Here is a 20,861-nt window from a genome sequence, read left to right on the forward strand (position 1 = left end):
AGGAAAAAGGAGGAAAAACAGTTTTTTTGTCTAAAATACAAAATTAAAAATATACCTAAAAGAATTAGCTCTTTAATTTTTTTCCAAGTCAAAAGACTTTGAAACAAAAGGGCTCAAATTAAAGATACTAGTTGATTTGTTGAAATTTGGTTTATGATTATGGTAACCACTTTGCTTTTCCTATTTTTATCCACTTTATTTATACGTGTGGTTTAAGGCATAATGAACCACTTATGGATACAATAATGTACACTATAATAGTGAGAAAAGTGTAAAATTTCATTCATAAAAATAAATCTAAATATTTTTTATTAATTTTTTTTTATTGTCCCCTACTAAATATTAAAAATATAGTAGAAATATACTGTGTTAATATTTTAAATATTTTTTTAATATATTTTAAAACATCAAAAATTAATTATAATCGCTATATTACGAAAGAAAAAAATCAAAATTCCATGGAAATTGACTTAGTCATCGTCATATTTTGGCGTTTAGTAGAAGGTTGTTAATTTATTGTTTAACAAACATATCCAAGTGTCTCTTCGTCATTGGAGCTATTTATTGTGGGGGCAAAATTTTGAACCTTCCACAAATTTTTCCCTTTTTTTATTTTGTTACGATATAATAATTAAAAATTTGAAACTTTAATTACATTCTTTATTTTATTCTTTAATTTGATAAAAGCATTTTTATTAAATATCTGGTGATAAGCCTTGCAATATTAGGTGGATTTCACCTACTGTTGTTGAAATAATGTGATAGCGATAGTGGAGACATAGAAAATGCGTATGGGCCATCAATAATAAAGGAGAGGCTGCTGTTAACATCTCAATATTTGAGAAAAGTCCCACATCCTTATTGGTTACTTAGCCACCAATTCATTTCTTAAAAGAATTTCCACATTACCACAAATTAATTTCTCAATTATAACAAAAAATAACACGTTGTCTTTATTTTCTAAAGCTTTAATTAAGTTCTATCCATCTTATAATTTACTATTGGGTGTTAACAAATTTATTATAAGTCCAGAAGTGGTAATATTTAGATATTCAAAAAAAATTCAAATTGACACTTTAACTTTTAATTATTTTAAATAAATAGAAAAACAATTTTGATTATATTGTTATAATAATATATAAAATAAATTAAAATAATAAGTATGTAATTTATTTATCAAAAATTTTCTTTCGCCAAAAGACATTAGATTGAATTAACTCGTTTTAGTTCATTATAAGATGGATTAATCAATTTTATGAATTGGCTCGATTTGAGACTCTTGTTAATCATCATCCTTAAATATATCAATGTAAACTTTATAAAGCAATTGACCTGGTAATTAATTGGGTTAAATATGTTTGTTATTCCTTAACTTTAAGTAAAAATTAGAATTAGTCACTCCTTGAAACATTAGACCAATTTAGTCTCATATATTACATATGTGTGAATTTAATCCTTATAAAAAATTTTATTAAATTTATTTGACGTTTCAAAAGCATTTCAAGATAATATTTGAGTAGTTTATACCGTTTGACACATTTTCGCTTTAATGTTAAATCAAATACTATCATGAAATGTATTTGAAATTTCAAATAAACTTAATAAAATTTGATTAAAAAAACTAAATTTAGCATATTTAAAAGTTGAAAAACTAAGACCAAAGTTTCATAGATGTACTAATTTTAATTTTCAAATATATTTAATTCTAATTAATTTATTTTCTCATAGGTGTTTCCTTATTGTAAAAAGTTCAATAAAAGGCTAAAGTCATTTAAAACATATTTATAATTAAATATTTAAAAATAGGCTAATTTTTTATGACGTCGTTAATTCTTCAACGACTTTAAGTTTTTGATCAAGCATTTTAATTAAAGTTAACAAATGTGCAATGAAAGCATTCTAACCGAGAGTGTCTCGAAATAAACTTTTTTATTTTGTAAGCTTAATTTTGTGTACAGTTTGTGGAAATACAAATACAAACAGTAATACAGTAAATACAAAAGTCTGAGACAAATAGCAAATTTTAATTATTATTATTTTAGATTTTGTTTTCCTCTCCCAACCACATTTCTCTTTCTCCAAACATAACAGACCCTGAATTCTCTTTCCATGTTTCTCTCCAAATATATACACATCATAATCAACTTAATACAAATGTGTTTTTATAATAATAATAATAATGATGATGATGATAGTAATAATTAAATAAATATAATATGTTAGAATAAAAATATCGTGATATTTTATTCATGCAAAAAGTAAATAAAAAAATATTACTGATTCACGGCAGTTTTTTATGCAGAGTAAATAAAAAAAATCTGAATGTAGTTAAGCTAATAATAATAACTGCTACCAATAAGACGGTCAAACTAAACAATGTGACGTGATTTTCAAATTTATGTTGAAATGTGACTTTTATTATTACTATTTCCATCGCATTTAATTAAACTTCCGTACTGCATGTTTGGCCATTTCTGAGAAATCTCCAAACTAATTCCAATTTTATTATTTCACTCAATTTGACTATTCTCTGGGTTGTGGTATACGTCACCTTACGGCAATTAAAGGAGACAGAGAATATCTACCATTACTTAATAAAATAGAAAATAAAATTGTATTCGCAGTATTTGCAAATGGATATTAGATATATTTTTATAGATATCTGTGTAGTGGATATTATTTTTTATTATTTCTTGTTGGTAAGATAAGTATTTAATATAAAAATAATATATTTTTAATATTAAATATTAAAAAACAATTACAATTGTATTAATGTTAAATAATAATTGATTGAATATTAAATAATTATAATTAATTATATTTAAATTTAGAAATAAGTTACAAAAATAAAATACAAGAAAAAATAATAAATATTAGATTCCTTAATATTTTAATAACTTAAAACAACGATAAGTATGAATGAAAAACAAGCATCGAGAATATGACAAATACATATATTTACGTTCTTATTTCAATTTAAGAAATCAAGTATTATTTTTATCCTATTAATATAAAAGTTTATTGTTTAAATTGTGATAAATTTAAATAATAACCAAGAGATATATTCATTTGTCATCTTCATTCGTAACCGAAGGTTTCTTACCGTTCCTAGTTCTTATCTATAACTTAGAAGCATAAATAATTTAAGGTTTTAAATTTTAAATTAAAATAACGTAGTTAATAGTTAATTTAATGTAATGAATATTGAAAATAAAGTTTTACTTATAAATATTGAGTGTTTTCACAAATTTTAATTATAAAAATTTTGGTAGTGGTGGAATGAAATTATTTATAAGATTTGCGTTCTCTTCAATGAAAAACTTTCACTCTGTCATTGGTGTTTTTTTTATTCTCTATAAAAAAAGTAGAGTGTAAAACGTTTTAAGGAATGAAATAATAGGTACCGGTGTCTTAAATGACCAGAATAATTAATATCTATTAAAGTTTACACAAGTTAATTATGATATTAAATTAAATTTGATTTAATAATTATTAGTATAATTTTGTTCTCTTTAAAGAAAATAAAATATGAATAAATATTGTACAATTTTTTTAATATTTTATTTAATATTTATTAATAAATTTAAAAATAATTAAATAATTATATATTTGTTAATGTTAATAAAAATTAAAAAATAATTAAACATAAAAGAATTAAATTAATATAAAAACTAACAAAAATAATATTAAATATTTAAAGAGTTTAAAAATAATTAAAGTATTAATTTGAAGTTTTATTAAGTTTATTTTTATTTATTTTTAGATGATCTTTGTAACATCCTTCATAGTCTAATAAATGTTAAAGAGATATTTTTTTCTTAATTTTTATTAAAAATTTTAAAAATTCTAAAACAATTATTTTATATCATAAAATTATTATTTAAAAATTTTTAAAAAAAATTGTTTTTATAAAATCTGTTATATATATTTATATTATTTTAGTTAATAAAATTATTTATTTCAAATTTTAATGAAAAAATGAAAGTAGTGCTCATTAATTATTTATCAACCTGTTTCAGTGGTTAACATCTTCATTATATAATTCAACTGTTCATACACATAGTAGAAAAATGAATGTTTGGAATTTTATCAAGCATGGAGAATCGGGCCCGAAATATTTATTGAGCAAATAAAAGAATAATAAAAGTCAAGCCAAGGAATGGATCATTAAGCAAAAGCCTCAATTAAATTGCTATTACATCACATTCACAATAATTTTAGAAAAACTTATATTTTTTGCATAGTTAAACATATGTGTCTTATCAATTTAAAACGTATAACCAATCCTTAAAAAAACGTAATTTATATAATTTTAAATTAGTACTGATTAAAAATGTAATATATTTCCAAATTATCATGTGTATTATTGAACTTCTGTTCTACTATATCCTTTTTTGTCAATTCATGTCCTATTTCAAAGATAAGAAATGGATTAAAATCTTTTATACTGCATAGAAAATAAAAAATCTCACATGCTTAATCATTTGAAATACTTCGCTACTTGTTTATCGCAAAAGACAACTCCCAGTTAATTTAAATATATGTGTAATATACATGCAACATCAAAATATATCAAATTTTTATTTCTTTGTCATACAGTGTCTCCTTTACTAGTTTGGCTAATAAATAATTGTATCTCTTCCACTTTGTTTATATCTATAATTAATAAATAATAGTTTCTATAAAAATGTGCTATTCAAGTTATTAACATCAAATATAACAAATGTAACTCCGGTTTCAAGTTATTAAATTAACAAATATTACAAGTTACTAATTTAATTATATTATATTTATAATTAATATAAGGAAGATATTATGTATTGTAGGATATAATCGTAAGATGATGTAATTCGTCTATGAATATACAAGAGAAATGAAATTACAAAAATAACTAAATTTATATGAAATGATTTATTTTAATTAAAATTTTTCTTTTTTTTATAAAAAGTATTTCATAAAAAATGGTTGGTGGGACATAAAAGTCTCTTCAAGCGATAGGTTTGAAGTTGAGTAGTTTCTTTGAGAGCAGTGGCTAGACCAATCTACACTGTTAAGCAGTTAAGCACCATATCACATAGCATAGAGGCAAGGTTTTTCAACTAGTTAATATGTTGAGGTTCATAAGTCAAACAAGTCTAGGTGATTGTGGTAAGAGAAAATGAGGAGAACATAGTTTCTCTTCTACCCGATGAATGAATTTTCGAGATTGAAATTTTTTGTTGTTGCGAAGATCGTAAAATCCACTTTTTGTCTCAAAGTTTTGGGCTTAGTCTTACTAGAGGGCCCAGGGTCAACCCACTTATTTTTCATGACCCCTTTCAGTTGCTCCTTTACTCCCATTTTGTCTCCTCACCTAAAACAACTCTTTTACCTTCTCCCTTTTTCTGAAGTAGGAGCTCTGCTAGGCCTTAAGCTACGTATTCCTTCGAGTGAGCTGTTAGTAGAACGTTCCTTCCTCTACACAAGTCAATCCCCAACCCCTATTACATCTTGTTTTTTCTTTTTTGAAGCTTTGGTTCCACTGTAATATATGATAGGGTCTCAGTTTCGTCTCCCTTGGTTTTGTTTTCCACTGTAATTGTGTTGTAGTGTTCTTTTTTGGGACTTGTTCTTGCTGGGCTAGCATCTGTCAAGATAAGGAAAGTTAGGGTTTTGAACGTTTTTAAAATATGTTGCTTGTTTTGGTTTTGTTTTCTTGTTCAAGTGCTTGGATGTTGATTGTGATGGTGTGATAATATGATATATGTATTTTTGGACGGATTCTGATGTTGCATGCAGGAGCAAGAGAGAAACTGCTATTCTTGCCTAGACGAGAATCCTCTAGCCTAAGCGAGAATAACATAGAACTCTCCTTTGTCTCTGCGCGAATTGTCGCTCAAGCGAGAATTCTCGCCCAAGTGAGAGCAGTCTCACCTAAGCGAGATGGTCTAGCTTAAGCGAAAACTCGCAGTGATGCACTGTACCATCTGTTTGAGCTCTCGCCCATGTGAGGAGAGTCTAGCTTGAGCGAGGGACCCTGTCGCTTGAGTGAGGGGACCCTATCGCTTGAGCGAGAATGATGCAGATTTGCTCCAAACTCTGTGATTTCACTTGTGGATGGATTGAATTACTCTTATAAGCATGAACTAGTGACTTTGTATGTATTATGGGATATTTTGAGCTAAGATTTATGTGCTTGGTATGAAATGAAATATGAATTTGGTGGGTTGGTTGTGCATTGGCATGAGAATATAATGCTTTGAGATAACATGTGGATTTGGTGTGAGAAAGATGGATATGGTATGAGCTACACATAATTCCATGAGACTCTTAGCAAGATTTTATGGTGGTGTTGTAGTGTATATAATCAGATAAGGATTCAAGCAAGGTTGCATCCTGAAACTCTAAAGAATCAATCAGACTCACATAGAGCAGACTGATTCAAGTGGTGAGAATAGCAAGAGGTCCTAGACTCTGACAGGATAATGACCTTAGATGATCATGGACTAACCTTGTGCGTGGTAGGGTGAAACCCATTGGCAATGACTCTGCAGAGCAGTTGAGGTCACCACAAGTGCAGACATCAAACGAATATGATCTCTTATATGTATCCGGATAATTGAGTTAGTGAGTCTTTATTGTTTGCCATCACATGCCTTATATGCTTACTGATTTATTTGTTCATAATATGCTTGCTCATTTATATTTTAAGAAAAAAAAATTTCTTTAGCTTACCTTTTCTTGTTGTGTTTGTTTCCTGTTTGGTTTTCCTTTTGCGATGATCACCAAATCTTTGGTGTGAGCAGATGTGGAGACTCGGGATGATCGTGATGTTGACGGAGATATTTCTACTTAGTTAGACTCATTGGTTCTTTATTACTCATTGTTGAGCCTTTCTCCTTATGAACTATTATTTTAATTTCATTGCTCTATGAGCAACCTTTTGTAAATTGTTTCATGTTTAGTCTATGTTCAAGGTATTTTGTTGTGCGAGGATCCAACCTTTTGGTATATTATAGATGACTGTAATGGTTGATTCTTATATACTTATGTCGCTACTCTACTTTATCCTATAAACATGTGACATTTTATTTATTAGAATTATTCTATTAAATCGAGACGTATAAATTTCATAAAAATGTGCTATTCAAGTTATTAACTCATCAAATATAACAAATGTAATTCCAGTTTCAAGGTATTAACAAATATATTAAAAGTTACTAATTTAATTATATTATATTTATAATTAAAATAAGGAAGATGTTATGTATTGTAGGATATAACTGTAAGATGATGTAGTTCGTCTATGAATATACAAGAGAACTGAAATTACAAAAATAGCTAACTTTATACAAATGATTTATTTTAATTAAAAATTTACTTTTTTTATAAAAAGCATTTCATAATTTTATAATAACAAAAAATCGCAAAAATCAATTCAAAGTAAAGTATTACTTTATTTATGCTGAATTAAAATGGAATCGAAGTGCATTTGTCTTTTATATTTACTTTAGATAAATTTTTTAAATCCAATCAAATTAGGGTATACTTTTTCATTAAAAAAATATAAAAGTATTTTTATTATTTTAGAAATAAATATTAAGAGATGTTTGTTCCAATTCAAAGTATAAAATTGTATTTCCTGTACTTAAATTCCCACAAATATTATGTCCCAGATTTCCGTGAAACATTATTCATTCAATTGTTTTTTTTTTTCAGAAATATTAAAACATATTTAACTAAAAAAGTTCAAAATAAAACAATTCTTATACGTTAATATAACTAATAAAAACAAAAATTAACGTGTGAGAGATAATCATTTTAATTTTTTAATAACATGTTCTGTAAAAACTTCCCCGTTTAAGTATTTAATTAGTAGATTTAAACATTGTACTATTTTGTCTTGTTTTAATTTTGTATGGTTTTAGGACTTAACTGTGCGTGGTATAGTTACATATTGTACAAAAATAGACAAATTGAGTTAAACACAGAGAAAAACACAATTGATGGTGATGTTATGTTCATGTAAGTAAGAGTTGAAAGTTCTGTCATATTTTTCTCCATATGTTTCCCATTCTCACACATTAACAGTACCTTGATTTTGTGAAATCCCTTTGTGACTGGACTCATTTCAATTCACTAGAAACAAAAATCCTTAACCTGAACCTTAACAACAACAATGGACCCAGAAACACACAAAAAGTCATAGCATCGTACAGGAGTCACTGTTGTTACTTGCTTCAAATACTTTTTAACTGCGGAATATGTTTGAAAACAAACATTCTCGTACAATACTCTCTTCCTTGAATGTTAAGGTGAGAACTAATTCCTTAGTTGAGAAATTGCAAAAGAATCTCTATTCTTCAAAGCCATGTTTGTTTGCATAGTATATCTCTTGCTTCAGAATTAAGACACACTATTTATCACATCACATCCATTACTCTTTCTATAAATGCATTCCATGAAGAGACCTTCAACATACGAACTGTATATCGTCGACTTTTTCCATGTAAGCAACTTCCATTTTTGCATTGATTTTAGCTATTTTATAAAATCTGTAACATGCATGCATGTGTTGGTGTTGTGGAAAGTAAAAGCTAAATATCTTTCTCGCCAGTTGCAGAATGTCGCGTTTGCTGCATGGAACGCTCGATGTGACCATATACGAGGTGGATGCACTGCCAACTCTTAACGACTGCGATTTCAATCTCTGCTGCAAGGTTCATGCCTTAACCCAAATTCTCCTGTTCTGTTCTTTCGTCAAATGTAGTCACAATACATATCTTTTTTCTTTCCGATTACACAAAAAAAAAATGATATTTTCCTTTCTCTTCATTTATGATATACGATATTAATGAAGAAATGAACTAGTTTTGTATTTGTCAAATATAGTGTAGTATATAAGGATTATGTGAAAATTATTTCTTGTTTCTTGTTCATGTCTGGTTTGAATTTTGTAAACAGGGTACAAATCGAAGCGTGAGGAAGAGATTCCTTTCCCAACTCAAGAGTTGTCTGTTCTGTCAATGCCAAGGCCAACCCGGGGTACCTTAATTTTGGAGAAACTCTATTTTTATTTATTTATTTAGGCTTTTTTGACATTTAATTTGAAGTATGAAGCTTAAATTTCTTCTGATTAGTCTAATTCTTTACATGTAATAACGTTTCACAGTCTACCCAAACGGGTCTGTATGCAACAGTTGATTTAGATAAGGCAGAGTTGGAAGGACTAAAGTGGTAAATGATGAACCCTCCAACCCACGTGGAATGATACCTTTCGGATATACTGTGCCCATTTGATCTCCCATGTTATATTCACTGTCAAACAAAAAGACCCCATTGATGCAACTCTAATTGGAAGAGCTTATGTCCCAGTTGAGCAAGTCGTCAAAGGTAACATAGTGGACACATGGGTCCCAATATTGGACGAGGATCGCAACCCCATTCCCAGTGACTCTAAAATCCATGTCAAATGCAATTCTCTAATGTTTTGAATGACATAAACTGGTCTGGAGGAATAAGAAGTCCGAGGTTTCAAGGAGTTCCCACACCTTCTTTAGTCAAAGAACCGGCTGCAACGTTACTTTGTACCAAGATGCTCATGTTTCACATGGTTTTCAACCGTGGATTCCCTTGTCGGGAAGGAATTATGAGTTTAGGAAATGCTGGGAGGATATTTACAGTGCCATTGTGGAGGCTAGGTACTTTATTTACATAACTGGTTGGTCTGTGTACACTGAAATAAGCTTGATTAGGGACCCCATGCAGCCCAAGAGAATCACCCTTGGGGAACTTCTCAAGAGGAAAGCTGAGGAAGGTGTTAAGGTTCTCATGCTTGTTTGGGATGATAGAACATCTGTGCCAGACTTCAAGAAAGATGGCTTGATGGCAACCCATGATCAAGAAACTGCTGCTTACTTCAAAAACACAAAGGTGAATTGTGTTTTGTGTCCGCGGAACCCGGATGTTGGAAGAAGCATTGTGCAGGATCTGGAAACTTCAACAATGTTCACTCATCACCAGAAGAGTGTAGTTGTTGATACCCAATTTGTTGGTGCTCCGGTGGGACAACGACAAAAGAGAACAATAACAAGTTTCATAGGTGGCATTGATCTTTGCGATGGGAGATACGATACTCAGGAACATCCTCTGTTTTCAACTTTGGACACACTGCATAAAGATGACTTCCATCAGCCAAATTTCCCAGGTGCTTCCATCAAGAAAGGTGGTCCAAGAGAGCCATGGCATGATATTCACTGCAAGTTAGAAGGATATGTTGCTTGGGATGTTTTGTCAAATTTTCAACAAAGGTGGGAGAAGCAGGTTGGGAATCAGCATCTATTCCCTTCGAGCATGCTTAATGAATACTTTGTCCCTCGAACCACTGCGGCAACGACCAATGATAATGAAACATGGAATGTTCAGTTGTTCAGATCCATTGATGGTGGTGCAGCTTCTGGCTTCCCCCCAGACCCAGAAGAAGCAGCTGAATTAGGCCTTGTTAGTGGGAACAACAACATCATTGAAAGAAGTATTCAAGATGCGTACATAAATGCTATTCGAAGAGCACAAAACTTCATCTACATTGAAAACCAATATTTCCTAGGGAGTTCATATGCTTGGCAAGCATCTGATATAGTAGTAGAGGATATTGGTGCGTTGCATCTCATACCAAAGGAGCTGTCATTGAAGATTGTTAGCAAGATTGAAGCAGGGGAAAGATTTTCTGTGTATGTTGTCATACCAATGTGGCCAGAAGGCATACCTGAGAGTGGTTCAGTTCAAGCAATACTAGATTGGCAAAGGAGGACAATGGAGATGATGTATGCTGATATAGCTCAAGCCATTCAAAGAACTGGAATTGAAGCGCACCCGAGAGACTACTTGACCTTTTCTGCCTTGGAAACCGTGAGGCTCAGAAATCTAGCGAGTACACTCCCACTGAGGCACCAGAACCCGACACTGATTACTGCAGAGCACAAAAGTCTAGGCGATTCATGATCTATGTTCATGCCAAGATGATGATAGGTAAGGGATCCAACCCAAGACCACTTTTTTATGTTTATATGCACCAAAGTTTTCCGACATTTTTATGTTACATTGTTTAGTACTTTTGTATTTGGTCGTGACATGAGATTAAGAAGTTGTGTTGTGGTGACTCTTGCTTCCTTCAGTTGATGATGAATACATAATCATTGGTTCTGCGAACATAAACCAAAGATCGATGGATGGAGCAAGGGACAGTGAGATTGCGATGGTGCATTCCAGCCACGGCATTTAACGTGTAATGGGCCACCCAGAGGACAGATATATGGATTTCGACGTGCACTGTGGTATGAACACCTCGGAGATGTTGATGATAGAAGCATTTTCGACGATCCTGAAAGCGAAGAATGCATGAAGCTTGTGAATAATCTTGCTGAAACCAACTGGGGTGTGTACTCTGAGCAAACTTTTGATGAGAATAGAGAATTTCACCACCTCATGCGTTATCCCGTAGAAGTAACCAAGCATGGAGCCATAACGAACCTTCCGGGGCTTCAATATTTTCCTGACACTAAGGCTCGGATTTTGGGTTCCAAATCAGATTATCTTCCTCCGATTCTCACCACTTAGCTTATAAACCATATGTAATTACTTGTTGGGAAGAGGGTGTCGAAGAATGTATGTTCATGTAAATGTCTGTTCTTACCATTTCCATCATAATAAACGTTACGCCTTTAGTGTCTAAGTACAACTCTTTTCTTCGTATTATCCGATTTATATTTGGGTTTAATTATTGTTTAGATATGTCTAAAAATATTAAGTTTGTCTTTTAATTTTTATTAATTTTAATTTGATTTTGATTTTGAAAAATTGATATAATATGGTCGATCCCTTAAATTAATTAAAATGGATGAATGATTTTTATCAAAATGAGAATGATTTACTTTATTGAGAAATTTAACAGAAAAGATTAAATTGTATCAATTTTATTAAAAATTGTAAGGGTAAAGATTAATATCATTGATGTAAGATGTTGAGAGGTTAAAATTTTAATCAATGATATTATTTTTAACCTCTCTAAATTTTTAATCAATGATATTAGTCTTCATCTTTATCTTTTTCGTTCAAATTTAAATTAATCATAATCCTCAATAAAAATATTTAATAAAATGTGAATTTTAATAAAAATATTAATATAATATTATATAAAATTAAATTTTCTCTTAATTTAGAGAGACAAATTGTTCAATTTTAAAAAAATTAAATTAAATAAAATTAAAAAAATATAAAATATAAAAACTAAATTAAATATAAACATTACCTATTGACTTCACACGTGGTACGTGATTAGAAACTAACCAACGGACTAATGAAATATTTTGAACATTTGACAACATATCTGAAATCTTCTTTAAAGTAATTTTCACATTCATTTCTCTTGATTTGATCGCTCAGTCACTGTGAACTTGGCCGATGAGACCATACCATTTATATCATTCACCAACCTAGCCCCACACAATACAATATGTATGTGAGGTGAAAAACTTAGTCTTATAATAAAAATACATAATTATCTTGAAGTCATCTATGTTTAAGTCAAGCCTTACCCTCGATGTAACACGCTGGCTCCTTGACTCTGTTAGATTCTCACTTGCATGGGAAAACTTACTTGTTTTCCTCCTTGTTTCGTCCCAGAAAAACAAAAGCTAAAAAGATCGAACTTTTTAATTCAATATACTTCAACGATTCTTTCCAATTTGACTAAACCACAAGGAGATCTCATCGATATTCCTGAGTGAGTTTTGGATGTTTGGTTTTGGAACAATTTATGTAAGTAAATTAACCCAGAAATTGAGATCTAAGATCACTTGCCTAGCCTTTGCCTCAAAGAAACATAATACTGTTGCTTCACTTTGATGATTAGTGTTGCTCATTTTGTACTTTTCGAACTATACACGAAAATATTTGATGGTAAACTTGACAAAACTTTTACCTTCGATAATTCAACATTTAATTTATTTAATTAAATGCAAAAAATGGTAACTTGGGTGGTGGACAAACCACCTTACCTAGTCCGTTTGAAGTAGACAAATGGTTCTTACAAGCGAAGGAGAGAATTGATTCTAGTTTTTGGTTTTGTTCTCCAAACACATCTCTTTCTTCAAACAGAACATTCCCAAGATTCTCTTTTCACCTCTCTCTCTCTCTATTTATATACATTATCGTCAAAACTGAAATTTTATTTGACTGAATTTGATTACCCTCTATGGTTATGGTGCAGATCATAGCATAGAAGGTAACAATATATAAAGTTGTGAAAGAAAATGCCTGAGCTGCTACACGGGATTCTTAAGGTAACAATATTTGAAGTTGATAGATTGCATACTGGATGTCATTTGGATTTCTGTCAGAAGGTATCTATCTCATTAAACTCTTTACTTTCTCAGTACAATCATCTCATGTTACAACCTTTTTTCGTTCATGTCATGCTTCTGCATTAGTTTTCACAGAGATTAACATGCTTATGTTTCTTTTCCTTCTTTTCATCTGCTTTAAAAACATTGGAACAAAGGGTACAACACACAAGGGTAAGAGATTTCTAGCCCAAGTCAAGGGTTGTCTGTTGTGCAGGCCTGAGGTATGTTAACCAATCAACAACTTTTCAATCTTTTAACACTATCACATTACTTCTTTCACTTTTTCACTCACGTATATACTTCATCTTTTTCATTAGTAAATGTATAAGACTGGGTTGGCTTCGAAATTTAGAAACTTGACAATATGGGAATGCAATATTTGTGTTTTTGTTACAAGTTTTAAAATATTACTTGTGAAATATCTAGTTTTGGAAAATGTAGAAATACTGGATTTTATTTTATTTTTTATTTCTATGATGGGCTTTGAGAACGTAATATTTCAATTTAAATGTGAGAAGTTATTTTATATTACAATTTTCATGTTTATAGATTTTTTGTTTCAATTATTTTGAATTTTAAAAAATAATCCTAAAAGTATTAAAATTTTAAAAATCATATTTTAAATTTATTAATACATAGCATTTTAATTATGGTGTTTATGAAAATATAAACTTATATATCGAAACTTTTAAAGAAGAAATATGATTTTGGTTGAAGTCTGTTTGATCAAATTTACTCAATGATGGCAAGTATTTCATATTGTAGACGGAACAAGTGTTTAGAAACAATTTACTCAAAATGCGACAATTACTTTTTCAGAAAAATATGATTTTGGTTGAAGTTTGTTTGATCAAATTGAATTTCATCGCTAATTCTTCGAACAATTAAATAATTATTTAGTCTGTGAGCGAGATGAAAATACATTATGGGGGGAGATGCAGAATTATTTTCAACAATTTTAACAATGCAACACTAAAACTAATTTTGACAAGAGAGGGTACTAAGAGTAGAATCTTGTTTTGTTCAATGGAAACATGTGAAAACTTGAGGAAGATTGTTGGGACAAGATTGTATGCAACAGTTGATTTGGACAAGGCAAGGGTTGGACGAACGAGAATGATAGGAAACCAACCCTCAAACCCAAAGTGGAACGAGAGCTTCGAAATCTACTCTGCACATCGTATCTCAAACATCATATTCACTGTCAAAGATGGTAACCCGATCGGAGCAACTCTAATCGGAAGAGCCTATGTCCTGTGGAGCAAGTTCGCAAGGGCCCATAATTAAGAGGTGGGTTGAGATATTAGACGAAGAAGATCATCGTCCCGTGCCGGGTCACTCCAAATCCGCGTCAGCGTGCAATTCACCAGCGTCACTCAGGACCCAACATGTTCATGGTCTCAGGGAATTCGCATGCCGTTTTCTGGAGTTCCCCGTACATTCTTCAATCAGAGAGAAGGTTGTCATGTTACCTTGTACCAGGATGCTCATGCCCCACGTGGCGTTGGTGTTGTCCCGTACATTCCAATATCCGAAGGAAAAGACTACTTGCCGCAAGATGTTGGGAGGACATTTACACTGCCATTATGGATGCTAAGCATTTTGTTTACATAACTGGTTGGTCCGTTTACACTGAAATAGCATTGGTTAGGGACAAGGAAGAATCAAATATCACCCTCGGGAGTTACTGAAGAAAAAGGCCGATGAAGGTGTTAGAGTTCTTCTGCTTATTTGGAATGACAGAACTTCTGTACCAGAATTGACCAAAGATGGCTTGATGGGAACTCATGATAAGGAAACTGCTGCTTACTTTAGAAACACAAAGGTGCATTGTGTTCTGTGTCCACGGAACCCGGATGATGGGAAAAGCATGATTCAAGAACTTCAAATATCAACTATGTTCACTCTCACCAAAAGAGTGTGGTCGTTGATGCAGGTTTTGTAGGGCCATCACAGAAGAGAAGAAGTGTGGTGAGTTTCATAGGTGGTCTTGATCTCTGTGACGGGAGGTATGACACCAGGGACCATCCTCTATTTTCAACTTTGAATACGGTGCATAGAACGATTTCCATCAACCAAACTTTCCAAATGCTTCCATTGATAAAGGTGGTCCAAGAGAGCCATGGCACGACATTCATTGCAAGCTAGAAGGTCCTATTGCTTGGGATGTTCTGTACAACTTTGAGCAAAGGTGGGAGAAGCAAGTTGGGAAGGAACATCTATTCTCGCTTGATGATCTTGATGGCATTCTAGTCCACCCATCTGATTCACAAAATCAGAAGTGGGAGTAGAAGACCATGGAATGTTCAGCTGTTTAGATCCATTGATGGTGGTGCTGCTTTGGGGTTTCCCCAAGCCCGGAAGAGTTGCTGAATTAGGCCTTGTTAGTGGGAAAGACAACATGATTGAGAGAAGTATTCAGGATGCGTACATTAATGCTATCAGGCGTGCAAAAAACTTCGTCTACATTGAGAACCAGTATTCCTAGGGAGTTCATATGCTTGGCACCCAACTAATGAGTTTGTGATTGAGAACGTTGGTGCTCTGCATCTTATACCAAAGGAGTTGACATTGAAGATTGTGAGCAAGATTGAAGCAAAAGAGGTTTTCTGTGTACATAGTGATCCCAATGTGGCCTGAAGGTGTACCTGAAAGCGAGTCGGTTCAAGCAATATTAGATTGGCAGAGACGAACCATGGAGATGATGTATTCCGAAATTGCTGAAGCCTTGGTAAAATTCGGCATTCAAGCACACCCTCGAGATTATTTGACATTTTTTTGCCTTGGCAATAGGAGCATAAGGAACGGAGAGTATACTCCTCCACAGGAACAGAGCTGAGAGTGACTACAGAAGAGCACAAAATTCAAGGAGGTTCATGATCTATGTTCATTCCAAAATGATGATAGGTATGAGATCAAACACCATTATGTTAAAGTTAAGATCTTCAACTGTTGTTCCATGTTTGGGAAAGATTTGACAAATGATTAACAGGTGTGTATTGGTTCCCTCAGTTGATGACGAATACATAATCGTTGGGTCTGCTAACATAAATCAAAGATAATGGAGGGTTCAAGAGACAGTGAGATTGCAATGGGTGCATTCCAACCACGTCATCTAGCATGGAATGGAGACCAAGAGGGGAGATATATAGATTCCGACGTGCATGTGGTATGAGCACCTTGGGGACCATGGTTTTGACTCAAAAATCTTCGACAACCCAGAACATTTGGATTGCATAGGTCTTGTGAATAGGCTTGCAGAGGAGAACTGGGACATGTACTCTAAGGAAACATTTGATGAACCTACAAAATTCCACCACCTCATGCGCTACCCTATACATGTCGCCCACGATGGAACCATAACATCTCTTCGTTTTGAACATTTTCCTGACACCAAAGCTCGGATTTTGGGTTCCTATTCATATTTCCTTCCTTCGATTCTCACTACCTAAGTATTCATAGAAAGGAGGGATCAAGAGCAATAATGTACATTTGCACCTCCTAGTTAGCATTACATCATTGCATTTTTAATAAAATAGAAATGAAATATTCTAATTTCAATTCTTTTCTTCATCCACAAAAATTACAAATTCTGTTAAAGTTGACCGAGTATAGTATTACTAAGACCAACAACTTATTGCTTCATCATCATGAATCAAACTTAAAAGCACTAATTCAAATCATTAATCGTCTTTTTTCTTTGTATAGAGTCGACACGATAGACTAATTAATAATGCGTTAGAGAGGACAGTCTCTTAGTTTAAGTACGAAATTAATTACTTTATTTTACTCTAAACTTTTGATTTGAGTGAGAATTTGACTACGATTTTATGTGAATTTATTTAAATTCAATTCACTTTTTAAATTTTGTGTTTTTTTTTTCGCTAAGAAGTGGGGATAGTTTTAACGAAATATATTAAGGAATATTAAAAGTTGTGATATGATGCGTTCGTTAGCAATACTTTGCATTTAAAAAATTACCTGTAATTTGTTAATTATAGTATATCATGCTAAAGATTCTTCTCAGCATTCTGGTGAAGAAACGAAAGCTGTTATTTATGGCTAACCCCATCTGTATTTCCAATATGAGGGCATAAAATTCGTTGATGAGTTTGAGGTTTCTCACTGAAGTGGTAGTTGATTCTATTCCAAATTTATCCCTTTTCTGCTAAATTGTTATTATTTGAAACCAAAGTGCCAACACTAGAACAGAGGATTTTATCCTCTTTATTATTTGCTACAGTACTATTTGCTTTATTAAATTCAGAGAGAGAAGAACTTCTCTCTGCCTCTTCATTTTTTTCAAAATAAACGGAAAAGAAAAAATCGTGCATGCACGTTACTGAATAATCTTCGTCCTGGATTTGGAATTTGAGGTGATAGATCTGCTAAGAATTCCGTAGATGCATATCTGTGGATACGTTCCACCTTGGCTCTGTCAGATTCTCGCTTGCATGGGGTAAATTATTTGTTCCCTCTCTTTCTTTGTTCGGTACCAGAATTTATTCTTTTAAAGGATTGTATTTTTCATATCAATACACTTGTACGCTTCTGCCAAATTTGGCAAAACCATTAGGAGATCCCTTAATAGATATGTCGTTAGCGGATTTCTGAGTGAGCTTGGGTATTGTTTTTGGAACAATTTAGTGGAAGTAAATGAAGTCAGAATTGGATCTAACTTTTCCAATTATTGGAAACTGAAAGTTTGATCTTGTTAACTGTTTTACCACTGCTGAGTAATTTAATTTAAGGTTTATCTCTTTAGTTTTTAGTAATTGTTTAATTATATGGAATCTTTGCTTGTACTGCCTTGCTTTCTGATCAAGTGTGAGATCGGGGGATCAGGGAAATTTGAAAAAGTTTACAGCTTGTTGCTCTTTATCGTGTTCTTCTGAATCTGGTAACACTAAACATAGAATTTCGCTGGCCTACTGAGTTCGTGGTATTCTAGGTTCTGTTTGTTAAGTCAATTGAGAAGATGCTCTGTGAACAAACTGTTATGCCTTTTTCTCTGTTTTTCCATGCTTGCTTTAGTTCTTTTGTGTGCCATGGAAAGATAGGCTCCCCAATTACAAGGGGAGTTTCAATGTGAGGAGAATTATATTAAGCCTTGTTGATTGTATCTTGCTGTTCATGTAATTTTTTTTGTTACTCCAATTGATAGCTGATGACTTTATCATATTCATATGTTGCTCCTCTGTTCTTCCATTTTTTACTGTTGTTGTTGACTTGACTGTAGTATGCAAACAGAACTGAATCCAACGTCTGTTTCCTTATAAGTAAAGGAGAAGGACACTAGATATAGGAGTAATTCATACTTGTTCACTACGCTAATTGACCTGAGAAGCCTCCACAAAAAGTATCATACCAAATAATTGAGTGAATATGCCTCAAGTGGGTTGTTCATCCTATCGCTTTTACATTTCCTCAAGGTATTGATTAGGTCCAATGAGAACTAAAATACAGTAGATGGACTGAACATCCATATGCTAGGTTGAGTTATTCAACTTAATTTTTACTGGTACATTGAACTCTTGCTACAACACTGTCTTCTTTTAATAAAGCTGGTAGACTGATTATATGGTTTATAGTTTGTGTTAATCAAGCTTGTGGTTAAACCTGCTTTGTAACAGAGAGAAGTTGTCTGGGATGCTTCCCAAATCCTCCTACGATTAAAGGCCAAGGAATGAGCAACATATCAGAAGATTTTTGGAGCAGCAGTGCTTTGGAAATAGATCAGAGGGCATTTCAATCCCAGAAAAGCGTCGCATCAATTGGCTTACCTTCTGATCCTCAAAGTAGCTCTGGCATTCAGATTGATTCTTCTGAATTTGTCAATGATGGCAAGTATTTTCTTAAAGTCAGCTTATCTATAATCTTTATTGGCTTATTGGTTAATCTCATTATCTAAGGGTGCTTTTCATCTTGTATCATCTTGGTAGTAGCCATTTTCTCTGATGCGGACACAATCTTGCTCAAACTGTTGATAGAGCCATGCAAGACTTATTTCCTAACTGTCACATATCTTAGTATTTTCATGGAATTTTCAAATTCAAAACCCTGACCCTGTAGGGGGACAGTTACAATTACAATTCCAATGCCTTGAAATAGCTTGAATTCCACACTTTTAATGCTGGTTCTGCCATGCAACTTTCACTTTAAGCTTTTGTTTTGCTTTTCATTCTCTTGTTTCTCTCCCTCAGGCAACACAGACACTGATTGTCTACTCCTTTATTTGTGTACATTTTTCTTGTAAACTATATTTTCTTTCAAGTTGATGTAATCTCTTTAGTTACATGTAATAGCCATATATGGAACTTGAAGTACAAATCTAGTTTTCTGGATTTCTCTTGATCCACGTCTCTGATGTTATTTTCATTTTACTTGATGTCTTTCAGTCTTGCATTTTCTTACACTTTCTAACATATCTCCAACTGATTATTATTACATTATATGCAGGTCTTCTTCTCTGGAACCAAATGAGGCGATATTGGGTTAGAAATAAAAGGTCCCAGAAAAAGAAAGAAGTTGGAGAACCTCTAATAAGGTAAATAAATATACAAGGATATCTATGTTATTTCGTTGAATTTAATTTTTTTGACCATAAAAATCTTTGTAAGTAAAAATTTGCACGGATAAGGTGGAAGAGCAGGAAACTGGTGGAGAGGTGGAATTGATCAATAACTATAGGATTCAATTCAGTGATCAAAGTCACTTCTCAAAATGTTTGTTTAAGTTCTAATTCTAGAGTTTTGACTTTATAGTTGGAATACCTCTTATGAGAATCTAATGGGAACCGACAAGGCTTTTCCTCGGCCCATTCCTCTTGGAGTAAGTTCTTGCATGCATTGGATTGTCTCTTCTCATTTCCATGTACATGACAGGTCATTTACAAGTTTAGTGTCTATTTCTCTCTTTAATAATTTTAATCCAGCCTCTCTCATTTATAATGTCTATCAAGAAAGAAATAGATGCAAACACATGACTTTGTCCTATAAAACTGAAACATATGCAGGTTTCTTCTCATTCATGCATTCTTACTTGGTTATTTTCTGTTGATATTCATGAACAAGGATTCAGGAAATGCTCCTAACTGATTACAATATCATAACCTGGCAGGAAATGGTTGAATTTCTTGTTGATATTTGGGAGATGGAAGGATTATATGACTAAGCAGACAAAACAGGGTTTTTTTCCTTAGATTTTGCAGAAGGATAATTGTACAAGGATAACCTTTTTCAAAAGCTAAATGGGTTAGCTCTTAACTAATTGGGTTTATTTTTTCTTCTGGGGTCCTCATTTCTGATTTCTGCGTAATTAACGAGGTGATTCATATAAATTTGTTAAATCTGTTTTTACGATTTGTAAATAGAGTTAAATTTATGCTACTCCAATTTGTTTTATGTAGTTTAAGGTTCCCATATAAATTACCATGCATATACGGTAATGATACTTTTTGATGGTGCAATTAATATTAAG

The 20,861-nt window shown here is 32.2% G+C and overlaps 1 protein-coding gene and 2 pseudogenes across 5 annotated transcripts; all 3 read left to right on the plus strand.

Moving 5' to 3' along the window:
- The first annotated feature begins 8,475 nt into the window (after positions 1-8,475).
- Positions 8,476-11,710, plus strand: LOC114171999 (annotated as a pseudogene).
- Positions 11,711-13,287: 1,577 nt separating this feature from the next.
- On the plus strand, positions 13,288-16,936 carry LOC114171996 (annotated as a pseudogene).
- Positions 16,937-17,637: 701 nt separating this feature from the next.
- Positions 17,638-20,610, plus strand: LOC114171997. Of its 5 annotated transcripts, none has more exons than XM_028056744.1 (5): positions 17,638-17,841; positions 19,020-19,225; positions 19,842-19,929; positions 20,147-20,266; positions 20,502-20,610. In XM_028056744.1, exons 1-5 carry the CDS (start codon positions 17,786-17,788, stop codon positions 20,581-20,583), a joined length of 552 nt encoding a protein of 183 aa, XP_027912545.1. In that variant the 5' UTR covers positions 17,638-17,785; the 3' UTR covers positions 20,584-20,610. The 5 variants fall into 5 exon arrangements, with proteins under 5 accessions (XP_027912545.1, XP_027912546.1, XP_027912547.1 ...); XM_028056745.1 differs by having other exon boundaries at positions 20,147-20,213; positions 20,502-20,606; XM_028056746.1 differs by having other exon boundaries at positions 20,147-20,213; positions 20,456-20,604.
- Positions 20,611-20,861: the final 251 nt, after the last annotated feature.

Source organism: Vigna unguiculata, unplaced genomic scaffold, assembly GCF_004118075.2.
Source record: "Vigna unguiculata cultivar IT97K-499-35 unplaced genomic scaffold, ASM411807v1 contig_465, whole genome shotgun sequence".
In the NCBI taxonomy this organism is placed as follows: domain Eukaryota; kingdom Viridiplantae; phylum Streptophyta; class Magnoliopsida; order Fabales; family Fabaceae; genus Vigna; species Vigna unguiculata.

Coding starts and splice junctions, on each gene's coding strand:
- LOC114171997 (XM_028056743.1), top strand. CDS start 17,786: ATGCATATCTGTGGATACGTTCCACCTTGGCTCTGTCAGATTCTCGCT. Junction 17,842..19,019: donor CAGATTCTCGCTTGCATGGG/GTAAATTATTTG, acceptor TGTAACAGAGAG/AAGTTGTCTGGGATGCTTCC. Junction 19,930..20,146: donor GTTGGAGAACCTCTAATAAG/GTAAATAAATAT, acceptor TTGACTTTATAG/TTGGAATACCTCTTATGAGA.